Consider the following 13329-nt stretch of genomic DNA (forward strand, 5'->3'; position numbering starts at 1 on the left):
TATTCTCTATAGAACGGAGTTTTGAGCTATTATGGCATCAATGATCTACTCCTTGCTCTATTCATCTGTATTAACAAGATGCTCGTGGGATTCATTCGGAATTGTGATCGTAGTGCTGTAAGATCGATAAACTTTTTATCACAAGCATAATTTTTCAACAAAAGGTCAAGAATTGCAGTACCCGTTTATCCGGTTGTGTTTCACATATAGGAACAGGAAGGGAAAAATAAGGGAATGACTCGAACCAGGTTATAATTCAACATCTTCACTAGAATTGGGCAGAGGCCGCGACTTGCGCAGCCCCCTCTAACACAAATTTTGACGTAGGCTCTCCCTCTTGGGGAGACCTTAAACCAGCACCCCTCCTGCGTGCAATGGAGGTCACTGATCTAGACCATGGGCATTCTTGATCACCCATTGATCCCGTCCAGGTAAGTATGTCTACCGTGGCCGTGGGTTCCTTATTTATACACGGCACACTCGTCTGGCCTCTTGTTTTTCCTCCATGTGGGATAGTTAAGTAGAACGCGAAGCTAGGTCTCCTTTCGACCCAACTGCACCTTGACAAATCTTTCTTGCTCCCAAGTTTGATTTATTGACTGGGAATCAAAACTAACAGTAAGATTTTACTTGGGACTGGAGACTTGATTTCGAGTTGTGAAGCTAAACACTGCTTCTTCACAAATACAGAATGGAGGACCAGACTAGTCTATCATCTCTCTCGGAGATCAATTGTCAACGAATTAATGGAAGATGTATGTTCCTAATTGTTACATTCTGGAAGAGTAAAAAACAATAATTTGTTTTTATCCTCGATGGTGAGAAGCTTAGCTTTCAGATTATATAGTTTTTTTGACGTGATATCATAAGTTTAATAACTAAATAATTATGTTTATTTTCTAAAATTAATTACCAATACAGTGTAATATGATTTTGTATAAGTTTTATACATAAATAATTTTTATTAAAGAGTATATATTAGAGAATAATATAAATTATAATTTAAAATCTTAATTTTTATTACAAAATTCACACCTTATATACCACTATATATTTCTTTGACGTTTTATTTTCTGTTTTGATTTTTTTTTGTTTTTGTAAGGAAATTCATAACTTCTACCAATATGCCATGACATCCTAGTCCTAGCTTGTGCTTTTGATCAAATGCTTAATTTGGATATATTTTTTCTTTTATATGAAAAAGTTAGTCAATCAATCTATCTAAAATTTTTGAGAATTAGATCCACCATATGAGGATAAATGGAATAGCTTAGAACCTGCCAGGTACATTAAAATTAAGTATTGTAAAATCGCATCTACCATGAATTGAGTGAAATCTTGCAATTATCCAAGAAACTTCATATTAATATTATATTTATCACTCTCTTTTTAGATGCGGTTTAACATTAGTAGAGTCAAATTATCAACATTATCTCAGATATTTTGGTAAGATTTAAAGAGTTGTTGAGTTTTTCCTAGATTGTTTTTTTCGAAAGTTGATATTGATAATATATTTAGCAGTTGTATAAACACAAGCTTTATAATTGAACTAGATGCCATGACGGGGCGATACTGTGGGCTTGTGGCATGTTTGTGCGTTAATTATGGGTTTGTAAAAAAACAATATGGAGAAAATTTGTTTTAATTCACAATATTTTCAAGAAAAAAACTACAAACCTAAATTATTAACCAGGTTAATATTAAAAAAATAAAATGAACAAAGAAAATTTTGAAAAAAAAATCATAATGAAAGGAAAAAAAAACCATGCAGGGAAACATTGTAGCAATCTATAGTGTTTCATGAGGAAATTTACAGTTATAATTCTTAATCAGCTCAATATTAAAAATAATAAAATCGATAAAGACAATTTTGAAAAAAATTATAACAAAAAAAAATCATGTAGGGGAACACTGTAGCAATCCACAGTGTTTTAAAGAAAAAAAACTACGAAACTAAATTCTCAACCAGCTCAATATATAAAAAATAAAATCGACAAAGACAATTATGGAAAAAAAAAAAAAAACATGTGGAGAAACAATGTAGCAATCTACAGTGTTTTAAAGAAAAAAACCACAAAGCTAAATTCTCAATCAGCTCCATATTAAAAAAATAAAATCAACAAAAACAATTCTGGAAAAAAAAACACAAAAAAATGAAAAAAAAATGAAAAAGACAATTTTGGAAAAAAATGAAAAGAAAAACATGTGAGGAAAGTTAAAGCTAAATTCTCAACCAGCTCAATATTAAAAAAAAATCAACAAAGATAATTTTGAAAAAAAAATACGTGGGGAAATAATGTAGCAAAACAAAAACCATACGGGAAAACTTTGTAACAATCTACAGTGTTAATTAAAAAAAAAAAACTACAAAGCAAAATTTGCAACCAACTGAAAAAAATAAAATCGATAAAGATTGTTTTGGAAAAAGAAATTCAAAAAAAAAAAAAACCGTGCAGGAAAATATTGTAGCAATTCATAATGTTTTAAAGAAAAAAACTACAAAACTAAATTTTCAACCAATTCAATATTAAAAAAAAAATCAACAAAGATAATTTAAAAAAACACACAAAAACAAAAACAGAAAAAAAAAAGATAATCTTGGATAAAAAATAAAAAAAAAACAAAAAAAAAATAAAGACAAAAAAAAAAAACATATGAGAACACCAACAATACTTTCTCCACGTATTTTAAAATACGGTAATATTAGTTAATAATAAATCACAGTTTAATTTTATTTTAAAAAGGAAAACTGCCTTTAGCAGATTCCTTTTGTCCTCACATTTTTTATATTTATTCACCTATCATTGACTCGTGGGTTCACCGTATCTAAATATTAGTATTTATTTGTTTTTATATTTTAAAATATTTATAACAAGGTTGTCAATTTCGTTTCGGTAAGTGTTTTGTTTTTTCAATTGGAATGGAATGTTTCAGTTTCGAAGTGTTTCGGCGTGCCGTTTCGGGGTTGTACTGTTCATATATATATATTCAACAAACATAATTTAAATTCAAGATAAATTAATTATAAATTATGCAATACAAACACAATGCCAAACAAATATAATTTTAAAATTTAAAATATTTCTAAATAGTCAAAATTAAATAGATCTTTAACTTAAAGTAATTCAACTTAAACAAAATATCAAAATATTATGAAAATAAAATGTTTTAACACAAATATTTTAAATATAAAGTTATGTTAATGAAGCATTCTTTGTTTTGCTCAAATTCCTACAAAGTATAAACATGAAAAAAACAACATAAATATAAACCATATATATTAGTGATAAATCTAATTTTAAAAAATTAATATCATTGTTAATGAAAATAGTAATAATAATTTTCAATATTATTATTAATATCATTGTTATTGAAAATAGTAATAAAAAAGAACTTTTTATAATTAGGTGGTTTAATTAATTAAATTGAACAAAGTTCAATTTGATTCAATGGCTTTTCAAGAGCGGAACGAAACATGTGGAATGAAACAGGAACGTTCCGGGTGAAATTTAGCCGAAAAATCCGGAACGGACCGAGATTTAAAATGAGATGAAATTTGTTCCGTTTTGTTCCGTTTTTTGAATTGGTATGGAACGTTTCGTCCATTCCGGACGAAACGAAACGAAATTGATAACCTTGATTTATAAAAAAATTACTGCTACGGACTCTTAGTAATAATGTGAAAGGTAATGATTGAAAGTTCAAATTATTACTAAAACTTTAATTCTCTTATGTGCGGTATGTTTTACATGAAGAAAAAATCAAATATTTTTATCATTTAATTATTACGAGTATTTTTAAATCAATCTGCGTTGTAAATGATACTATAGATTATATCACAAATCATTCTAATATGTGTCTTTTATATTAACATGGTACGTGCATTTAATAATACGAGTCCATAGATTTATATATGTTATATATGATTCATGAAAACTGTAAATCTTCAAGAAAACCTAAACTAGTCTCCAGCTTAATTATAATAAATTTATTTTTAATTGACACTCAAGATAATATATTTTGTTAATTAGATCCCATTTATTTCAATTTTTTTGGGTCATTTTGTCAAGTTTTATTGATATGTTCCAGCTAGTATGCCCATTTTATATAATAAAATGGCGTTTTATAAGAGAGAAATTGACGTAAGAATTATAGAAAATTGAAAGAAGTATCTAACTAAGAAATCTCTAGAGCATATAAGACCTAATTGATAAAATTATTTGATTTGGAACTCAATTGATAATTTTACATGCTAAGGGTAAGTTGACCTTTACATGCAGATAATTATAGAGAAACAATTTAAATAAATTAGAAAAAGATGATGATAGCTGGGGAAAAAAAGAGACCAGCAGAGAAAAATTGACGGGACAAAAATGTATGGCAGGGTTAGTTGGGTAGGTCTTTTTTCAAGGTGATACAGTCACGTGCCCAGTCTTCAATGTCTTTATCTCTAAGATAAACCAGAAAACTCGAAGAATACTCTTAACTATTTTCTTTTAAAAAATAATAATAATAAATAGATCTCTCGCATGTTGGGCTATGCAAGTTCGATTCGATTCATGCTTAGGGCTCTCAAGTCTTATCGAATCCAAAATAGAGAGAGCTTGATTAGTGGTGCGCTTTGAGAATGAGATATGTTTGTTTTTGTATTTTAAAAATATTTTTAAAAGAATTTAATTTTTTTTTTTGCTTCAAATTAATATTTTTTTAGTGTTTTTAGATCATTTTAATGCGCTGATGTCAAAAATAAAAAAAATATTATTTTGATACATTTCTGAATGAAAAACATTTTGAAAAGTAACTGCAACTACACTTCCAAACACGCTCGCGCTACAGCATTATGAGGTTTAGCGTCTGTTTGGGAAAAAAAAAGATAAATATTATTTTTTAAAGTGTTTTTTATTTGTAAATAAATTAAAATAATATTTTTTTATTTTTTTAAAATTATTTTTCACATAGCATATCAAAATGATTAAAAAATACTAAAAAAAATAATTTAAAACTAAAAAAAATATATTTTTTTAAAATATAATTGTATCAAATAAAACCTTAATGCATGGATAGCCCTATAAATTATTTACAAATTACAATGGGCTTGTTTAGATAAAATGGCCTGGCATTGTAGAAAAGCTTTGCAACCAGTGGCCTTCTGGTCCGATGATAAAAAATAAAAAATAAAAAATAAAATTAGGTGGATACGATTTTACTTTTCCGTGTGAAATATAAAACGAAACTCTACAAACCTTTGAGAATTTCATTATTATAGAAGAACCTTTTAGCCATAATCAAGATTATAATGTGATGAATGATAAAAAAAACTATAAAACAATATTAATTTTTGGACTGAGTCCAATTGAATCTACGTAGTATTTTATATAATATGCATATATTCATAAATATCTTTATAAATAACTAAGATATTTATATAAAATATATTAAAATTTAGATATTTTTTAAGATATTTATTTCAAAAATATCTATATTCAAGAGCATAAAAAAAAGTTAGAAAATTTAAGTTCATCTCTATCTCGAGACAATACAACATTCAATACAGAGACCACCGATATTATTCACTTGATCCAGATCCAGATTCCTAGCCTTTATATCATTAAAATTGTACAATAAATTAATTTATCTAATGGGAAACATAAAAATATAAAAAAGGTGGCAAATAAAAAAAAGAGAGAAGAAAAGTACTAACAGCCAGATTGGACTATCTAGACGCAACATGTGACGTACACGTGCCTTTGAAGTAGTTGTTATCCCTATATTATCCATTTCCATACTAGCCGTTGGTTGCCCTTTAAACATTTAAATATTAGAGACTTTGACTGCACGAAACCTGTCAGTTGGAGTTAGGCCATCTCTTCGAAGGCAAAGCCTTTGATTAATTCTTGGTGCATAAAAGTTGTTCGCTGTCACATGGAGGTGGCGTGCGGGGACACAAAAGTAGATGCTTCACTCTCTGGATCAACTTAAACTTATCTTCGAAGCTGAAAAAAATTGATTTGCTGAAAAAGTGTATTCGAAGAATAAAAAAAGAGAGAGAGAGGAGAAAACAATATCAGGAAAATTCACCAGAAGCTACACAACAGCCATCACAAGAAAGCAACAAAAGACAAGAAATAATTTCTTTGAATTTTTATGTTCTTCCAAATTTGAAAAGAAAAGTATTACAGAAAATAAATCAATGAATGCAAGAAAAAACACTGTAGATTCTGTTAGAGTACCTTTATTCCATCAAATCATTTACAAATGCCGACCTCTCAGAGTTTGGAAAGGCGGCAATGAATCGACTGAGTATGAAAATACTACATAATTTTGAATAATTTGTACATCTCCTGTTCGTGTTAACATATTTCTTTCTTTGTATGTCATATTGACTGGATATCTTGAACTCCATTTCTAACAGCGTGAGCGTCAGTAATCTTCAGTATAGCAGTCTGATTCTTACTATGTTGCTTAGCTTGATGTTGGGACCAGTAAGCATGTGCAGCCAACACCCTGTCCAAGAGCTCCTGGGGCACAGGCTCGCCCCTTCTTTGCTGAGGGGCAATCTGCGCCGTGTGAACCAATGTCTTCCATTTATCCTGCACAAACCCAACAGGGCCACACTATAAGCTACCAACAAAAAGTCACGATACATGCAACACCTCCTCAGAGGCATTATTTTTAGTACTTAGGATTGATCAAGGAGGGTGTTCTACACTTCTACCTATAATAACTATGTAGGGGAGGGATTGGACAGCCTGAAAGACCACTACCTATTTACAAAGTTCCGAGAAGGAAAGTTCGCATGGCTGTACAGCCTGCCTCCATAAATGAAATCCAATCACATCACATTCTCAATTCTCAACCCAAAACCCCATTGACACCGTTCAATTAAGGAAATATTACATCCAATCCTACGAAATGATAGTATCAATTTCATATGGAAAACTAAACAAAATCCTTACCTTCAAATCCACATAAGTCCGATGGTCTGCATCTTCAAAAGAACACAATTTAACATCACGCCACCTGCAAATGAGAACATCGTTAAACTTCAAAAATGTATGCACAACACACCTTGATCAGAGGTCCAGCAAATAGAATAGCACCATACCTTCCAGTTCCTAGTTCCTCAACTGCATGCACTAGTGCTTCTACTTCTGACACAGAGAATGGTCTCCTGGTTCGACGCTGTACAAGTTCAGATCGCTTAGATTTCTGGTTTAAAGGAACCATAGCAAGTTCCTCAGCATTCACTGGTGGAACTGCAACCAGAGCTCTGGAATCCGGCAGTGTATTGTCAGTTACTATGTCAGCATGGGAGGAAACTGATTCACGATTACTTTCAATATTGGTGTCCAAATTAGTCAGTGGGGGAGGATCAGGTAAGGCGTCAGAAACTCCTGAATCTACAATAGGAGTGGTTGGCGACCTGGAAATAAAGTAAAAAACAAATTAAGTAGTGTAGCAAGCCTAATATAATGATAGATTGGTTTACTATTTGCTCAACTCAAAGTAAATAGCAGCACCAAAATAAATTGTATTTTGTAAGACAAGGAAGCACTATACAAATGCCAATACCTGGGAATGGTAGCTCATCATTAATTGCCCGTCAACACAAATTCAATACAAAAAACACATTTCAATTACCTCAATATAAGTTGAGATGTGTCGCATGGTAATAGTGCTGCAGGATCTTCAGTGCACAAGGGTGGGGAAACTTGCACAGGAGTAGGCTCCAATGAGAAACCCAGAGTATCAAGATTCTCATTAGAAGTGATGCCAGTCTGCAATAGGGTTCTATTGTCATCCCTAACCTTCTTTCCATGAAGAAGCACCCCAACTCGTAAACCACCTCCAAGTATAGCACTTACAGCCTCCACTACAGTCCGCTATAGAGAGTCACATAGGAACAAAATACAACATCAGGAACTCAGCAAGACATTAGCAATACTTTAGCCCAGAAAACTTGCTTAAAATTTCCAATGCCAATAAATAACATAATTACAGCATGTATATATACAAATGATATTCATCAAGACAACATCTAAGGCAATAATCCTAATGTATGGCAAAAGAAAATAAAAACCAAAATGGAGTGACAATTCTGAAAACATTCTAGATGCACGTAACATGTACATATGATAAGTGAACACTCGCAGACAAAATGGAAGACTGCAAATCTATTATACCTTCAGTGAACCAACAGTTGCAGTTTCTGGTACCTCAATTAAAAGCTCTGGAACTCTAAAGGACTTAATACTGAACTTCACTGTGCAAAAGAATGAAACACGAATAAGAACCTCTGGATACCAGGAAAATAGAATAATAAGTCATTGTAAATCAATTCCAAACTAACTCTAATACCTTGAGAATCCTTGGAGTGGAAGGATGCTTGATGACCTATAACAGAAGATGATACCCCATTAGCTGCATCTAATAACTCCAACTATTTAGGAAAACTCCAGGGCAGCAGAAACCAGGAAAGTCGAGAAAAAACAGGGTTAATATTAGTAACAAGGGAGAAAATGACCAACCGTGAAACATTATGGAAGCACCATTCTTGTCTCCAGTCATATTCTTATCAGGTGAATTGCAAACACTTTCACTGCTGAACCCTCCATCAGAAGTCACAACTACACTATGATCAGTAAACTTCCTCCTCTTATAAAAGGTGTTAAGTTGATACCTTTCACGACTGTAACATAATTTCCTCTTGAGATAGTGAGACTTCGCCCCCCCTTCTAAAAATGCTGAATGACAAACTTCAATATCAGAATACATTTATCTCCATCCAGATATGCAAATATACAATAATCAAAGAGAGATACAGAACATGATATAAACAAGCTACCACATTGCCGCTTACCAGGTTTGGAAAATTCACAATCCTTCAATTTTGGAGCTACTTTCCAGTATTTGGAAGTCAGCAATTTCCTTATTCTTCGGTCTCCAATTCGTTGTGGAGGCCTAAAAGCCTTTGACTTTGTTAAAGGTTTATTACACCTAGTAAAGTTTTCATCATCATCTCTAATACCTAATTTAGTACCATTCCTGTGCCTTGGAATAGAAGCACTAGGAACAGGGTCCCTGCATGATGGCAATTCAACATTGTTGACTGAATTGATCAATGCCGGAAATTTCATGCACATTTCCATGGGATCATTTGAACTGCAGGGATCAACAATCAAACCTCTAGTATCTAGCCCGTCACACCTTTTCTGTCTACTTAATCCATTGTCCACATAACCATCACAAGACACCCTAGAATCAGAAGAGCCCTCGACTTTACCAGGGATATTTTCACATGCACTCTTACTTTTGCAAATCACAGACTTCAAATCAGCACCGCCATTCTTTGAGGAATTGGAATTTGTGATCATTGAAGAGCGCTCCAGAAATAAATTGCTCTCAGCATGTGGAAATTCATTTAGAAGGCACTTTTGATCACTGTTTGGCGAGGAAAACCGAGTAAAAAGAGCACTTTCTCCACAACTTCCATGATCAAGGCATTCTGCTTTCAATGGTCTATCATCATCTTGCTCAAATTTCACACCACCACCAATTATAGGTTGATCATTTGCTTCAGATGCATTACTGGAAGCTGAACTTTCACTCTCCTGCAATAGCTTGCCTGCTAGGGAAGCAAGCAATTCAAATGCACATATTTGACTATCCTCAACTTTCATCTTATTCAACCCCCTCCCCTGGAACCAATAACCAAGACACAAATGGTTAAAAGAGTGGTTGTCATGAATGGCAAAGGCTAGGCAAACCTTAAACTGCAATAAATACATACTCTAGCTGATCTCGGAGCCCTGGGAACTGGGGGCATATGAAAGCCATTGAAACCATAATATTGTCTCTTCTTCACCACCATATCTTAAGCATGCATGGCAATCAGGGTTCATCAAACAAAAAGCATCACTGCTCAGATCCGCTTATCTGTCAGAAAATCCAGGAAAAATAAAAGGAGATGACTAAATGAGAAAATTCATATTGCAAGAGTAAAAAAATAAAAGAAAAGAAAAACACGATCTTGTTCCTGAACAAAATTTTGTAACTATAAGATTCTGACATCAAAATTTAACAAAAAAAAAATTGCATTGTACATTTAGTTTTGGTTACTCACAGAAACACATGCTAACAAAGTCACCCCTTTAAAATGATTAAATCAATAATTGTTATAGCTAAACCACCAGTGACCACCAAAAACAGAGATCCATATTACCGATGTTTCATAACACGCAGAGAATAAAAATATATATTCGAGAAGAAAAAAAAATGCATATTGCAGACATGGGTCTATACTTTACATCGAATTGATCTTCGAATTTTTTTTTGCAGGGATCAACAGATCAACAGTGATCTAAATTAAAAAATGAAAAAAAAAAAAGGATTCTTCTCCGCTGGAATTATCATACTAACGGTAAGATCCCAAAAAACCCAAGTAGCGATCAATCACAGTAGTATAAAATTAAAACATAGGCAGCAATCATCTACATGAAATTAGGTCTTAGGAATAAGAATCCGTCGTCCTAATTCCAAATCCAGAGCTGGAATTCAATTTCCATAAAACTCTCCCCTAAAAACAATTATCCATAAATCCCAAATTCTCCATCAATTTGCAAACTTAAAACCCTTCAAAATCTAATTATAAATCGTAGTAGATTTTATTTGTAAAAACACTGAAAATAGAACTGTATCTAAATTCCTTAAGCCACAAACACCACTGCCGTGATCTTGAATTCTGCAGAATCCCAATTCCCAGAAAAACCCATTTCCACCTTATCTAACCAAACCTAACTTCCACGATTAGACCCCGATCTCGAAAAAAAAAATCTCACTAAAACCCAAACCCCTTAAATTTTCACCGTGTGATCAGATTAAACTTTCTCAAACACAATTCAAAAGAAAACAGAGAATTCAGAGGAAATCCAATTCTTCACTCACCTTGTATTATAAACAACGATCGATCTTCGTGTTAGAAACCTCTACAGTTATGTACAGATTAAATAAAAAATGAAAAAACAACACGAAAACTCGCTGTAGAATTTCACAAATCCCGAGATCGCAGAATTCAAGAAACCCAGAAAACAATGTCACCCGAAAAACTATTCAATTGAATTCAAATCTCTCTCTTTCTCTAGATTCTTTCTCTCTGGTTTTCTTTTCTCTCTCTCTCTCTCTCTCTCTCTAAGAAATGGCAAGGCAATAAACCACCAAAAAACAGTGGCTTAAACCTCCCCCCTTATATCCTTTTATAAATTTTTGACCACAAAACCGGACCAACAAGTAAATGTACGGGCAATAGGAGGTCATCCACATAAACTCTTCTCTCTCCGTGAATTTTTCAAGCCAGCATGGGTTTTGCCACACGTGGCGATGCTCTAAATTATGTCGTGGGTTTTAATTTTTTTGGGGATAAGGAAAAGATTGAGGTTGGCCATGTGGGTAGTTATTAGAGTTTGATGTGGGCACTCTTTTTTTATTTATTGGTCCACTTATCATGTGGGCCTACTGTATTTTAGGCCCACGTGCTTGAATTTGAGGTTCGTGTATCTTGACCAATGACCACCAGTAAAAGTCATGCTTGCCATGCTTAAAATTTACTGCAATTAAATTTGTCATCTCTAATCCTAGCTTAATCAAGACTTAGGGTTCCGATGTGCTCGTAAAGGCATTCCATTAATTATCTGTGATGATCGACTGTACAGGGGACATTCAATTCATGAGCGTGCAAGAATAGTTATATTAATAATTAAGATAATTAAAATATTATTATATTAATAGAAACTTTAATAAATTTCATTCAGAAACGCGATTTGTTCAATTAACACTGCAGAGAAGGTCAGGCTATCGCTACTTAAGTCACGTGGCTATTAAAAAAAATCAGAAACTGTTATTTATTCCTTGTAATAAAAATAAAGCATACAAATGAGGGAGCTGTCTGTCTAATCATTTCCATGCTCACGGGCTTGCGCTCAAGAATTGGAAAGCTAATGTTTTTCCTGCCTCCCCGTGGCATTATAAAAATCCAACCGAAAGAGACCCATTGGCCATTACTACCGGATGATCGCATCATTTCCCTGTCCGAGGATTTTCTTTCCTCCTTTCCTTTTTTTTTTTTTTTTTTTTTGCCCTTCGCAATGGATTTCCTCCTTGTTTGAAAACAATCGTGCATGCATTATCACTGTGGACGGTCTGTATTAACTGAGACTGTTGTCTTTGTTAAATTTGTTGTAAATACTGGCGAGTATATAATACTCAAGTTAATAAAATGATGATATTGATTGAATTTGAATAAAACTACGAAAATAAATCATGAAATTTAAAATTGACACCATAACTAAGTATCGTCATTTTATTAATATTGGTATTCTAGCAACTCTCGGGTTAACTAGCTAATATATTGATAATATTTCAAAATATTCACATAACTTAAAAGCATGACTTATGTGTTGGATAAATGATTAATCTCTTAATTCTAACAATCTGATCCATTATTCCTAGCCAAAATGACTGGTAGCTTATGCTTGGAGCCTGGTAAACCAAGATGGCTAGTGACTGGTACATGCAAAAGATTATCTTTTGTAGATATTAGGACTCTCGGATGCTTAAGTAAGTATATTTTTTTAGAGAAAGAAAATGCAATGATATTTTAGAGAGACAGACTCTCAAAATATATATGCTAAAAATATTGAGAATAAATAGACCGTGAACTCTTTACTTGTGTGGTTTAAGAAATATTTATAGCATCTGAACCTTGTTATTTTATTGGAGTTGAGGGGTATTTATAAATCAATTTTATATTATGAGTCATGTTCGACTCATTTTATCTAGCTAAGAGATGGAGATATGATGAGTCATGAGATATTTTAATAAACTTAATGATGTTGATGGAGTGTAAACTTCTTTAATTAAATCTATTTGATAAGAAATAACTTATCTAAGATTTTTGTAAAATACATGGAGGCGATGCATTAGATTCAAGCATTATATTTAAGTTCACAGACATAATTAATCTGACAACGTGTTAGGTCTAGGTAAATATGGAGAGTTTAACCATGTCCGGAGTGCAGTGGCAAAAAGCATAGGACTCGACACCCACAGGATATGCTTGCCAAGCCCATCCCGTTGGCATGGCAAAGCACAAGGCCAGGCTGTTGGGTCTGGTACTACATGTCATAACTAGCTGTGTTTGGGCTCGACAGTGTGTCAAGCCCAACATGCCTTGTGTTAGGGCGCATTTGAGCTTGATAATGTGTTAAGCCTAAAATAACTAATAGTTTGCAAAACTTATTCTTGAATGTTTTTTTTAATTTGATATTTTTAAAA

At 32.7% G+C, this 13329-nt stretch overlaps 1 protein-coding gene and 1 non-coding gene across 6 annotated transcripts; both read right to left on the reverse strand.

Moving 5' to 3' along the window:
* Positions 1–279: 279 nt before the first annotated feature.
* LOC112329032 (U1 spliceosomal RNA) lies at positions 280–439 on the reverse strand. The gene has a single exon (XR_002984528.2). It is a non-coding gene; the product is annotated as a U1 spliceosomal RNA (small nuclear RNA).
* Positions 440–5478: 5039 nt separating this feature from the next.
* LOC7458136 (telomere repeat-binding protein 3) lies at positions 5479–11230 on the reverse strand. 5 transcript variants are annotated; one of them, XR_008060363.1, is made up of 11 exons: positions 10945–11230; positions 9791–9936; positions 8861–9698; positions 8529–8744; positions 8359–8427; positions 8184–8263; positions 7642–7883; positions 7106–7423; positions 6957–7020; positions 6231–6590; positions 5479–5993 (listed from the first exon to the last, which is right to left on the reverse strand). XR_008060363.1 is itself a non-coding variant. In XM_002316243.4 (10 exons), exons 2-10 carry the CDS (start codon positions 9869–9871, stop codon positions 6375–6377), a joined length of 2091 nt encoding a protein of 696 aa, XP_002316279.2. In that variant the 5' UTR covers positions 9872–9936; positions 10945–11230; the 3' UTR covers positions 6118–6374. The 5 variants fall into 5 exon arrangements, 3 of the variants coding, with proteins under 3 accessions (XP_002316279.2, XP_006378702.1, XP_006378703.1); XR_008060362.1 differs by having other exon boundaries at positions 5479–6011; XM_002316243.4 differs by lacking the exon at positions 5479–5993 and having other exon boundaries at positions 6118–6590; positions 8359–8394.
* Between the last annotated feature and the right edge of the window lie 2099 nt (positions 11231–13329).

The sequence above is a fragment of the Populus trichocarpa genome, chromosome 10, assembly GCF_000002775.5.
Source record: "Populus trichocarpa isolate Nisqually-1 chromosome 10, P.trichocarpa_v4.1, whole genome shotgun sequence".
Lineage (NCBI taxonomy): Eukaryota > Viridiplantae > Streptophyta > Magnoliopsida > Malpighiales > Salicaceae > Populus > Populus trichocarpa.

Excerpts from the sequence above, each read along its gene's own strand:
- LOC7458136 (XM_006378641.3), bottom strand. The coding sequence starts at position 9,871 with ATGGTGGTGAAGAAGAGACAATATTATGGTTTCAATGGCTTTCATATG. Across the intron at positions 7,424-7,641 it reads ACATCTCAACTTATATTGAG|GTCGCCAACCACTCCTATTG; the intron begins GTAATTGAAATG and ends CTTTATTTCCAG. Across the intron at positions 6,591-6,956 it reads GGACTTATGTGGATTTGAAG|GATAAATGGAAGACATTGGT; the intron begins GTAAGGATTTTG and ends GGGTTTGTGCAG.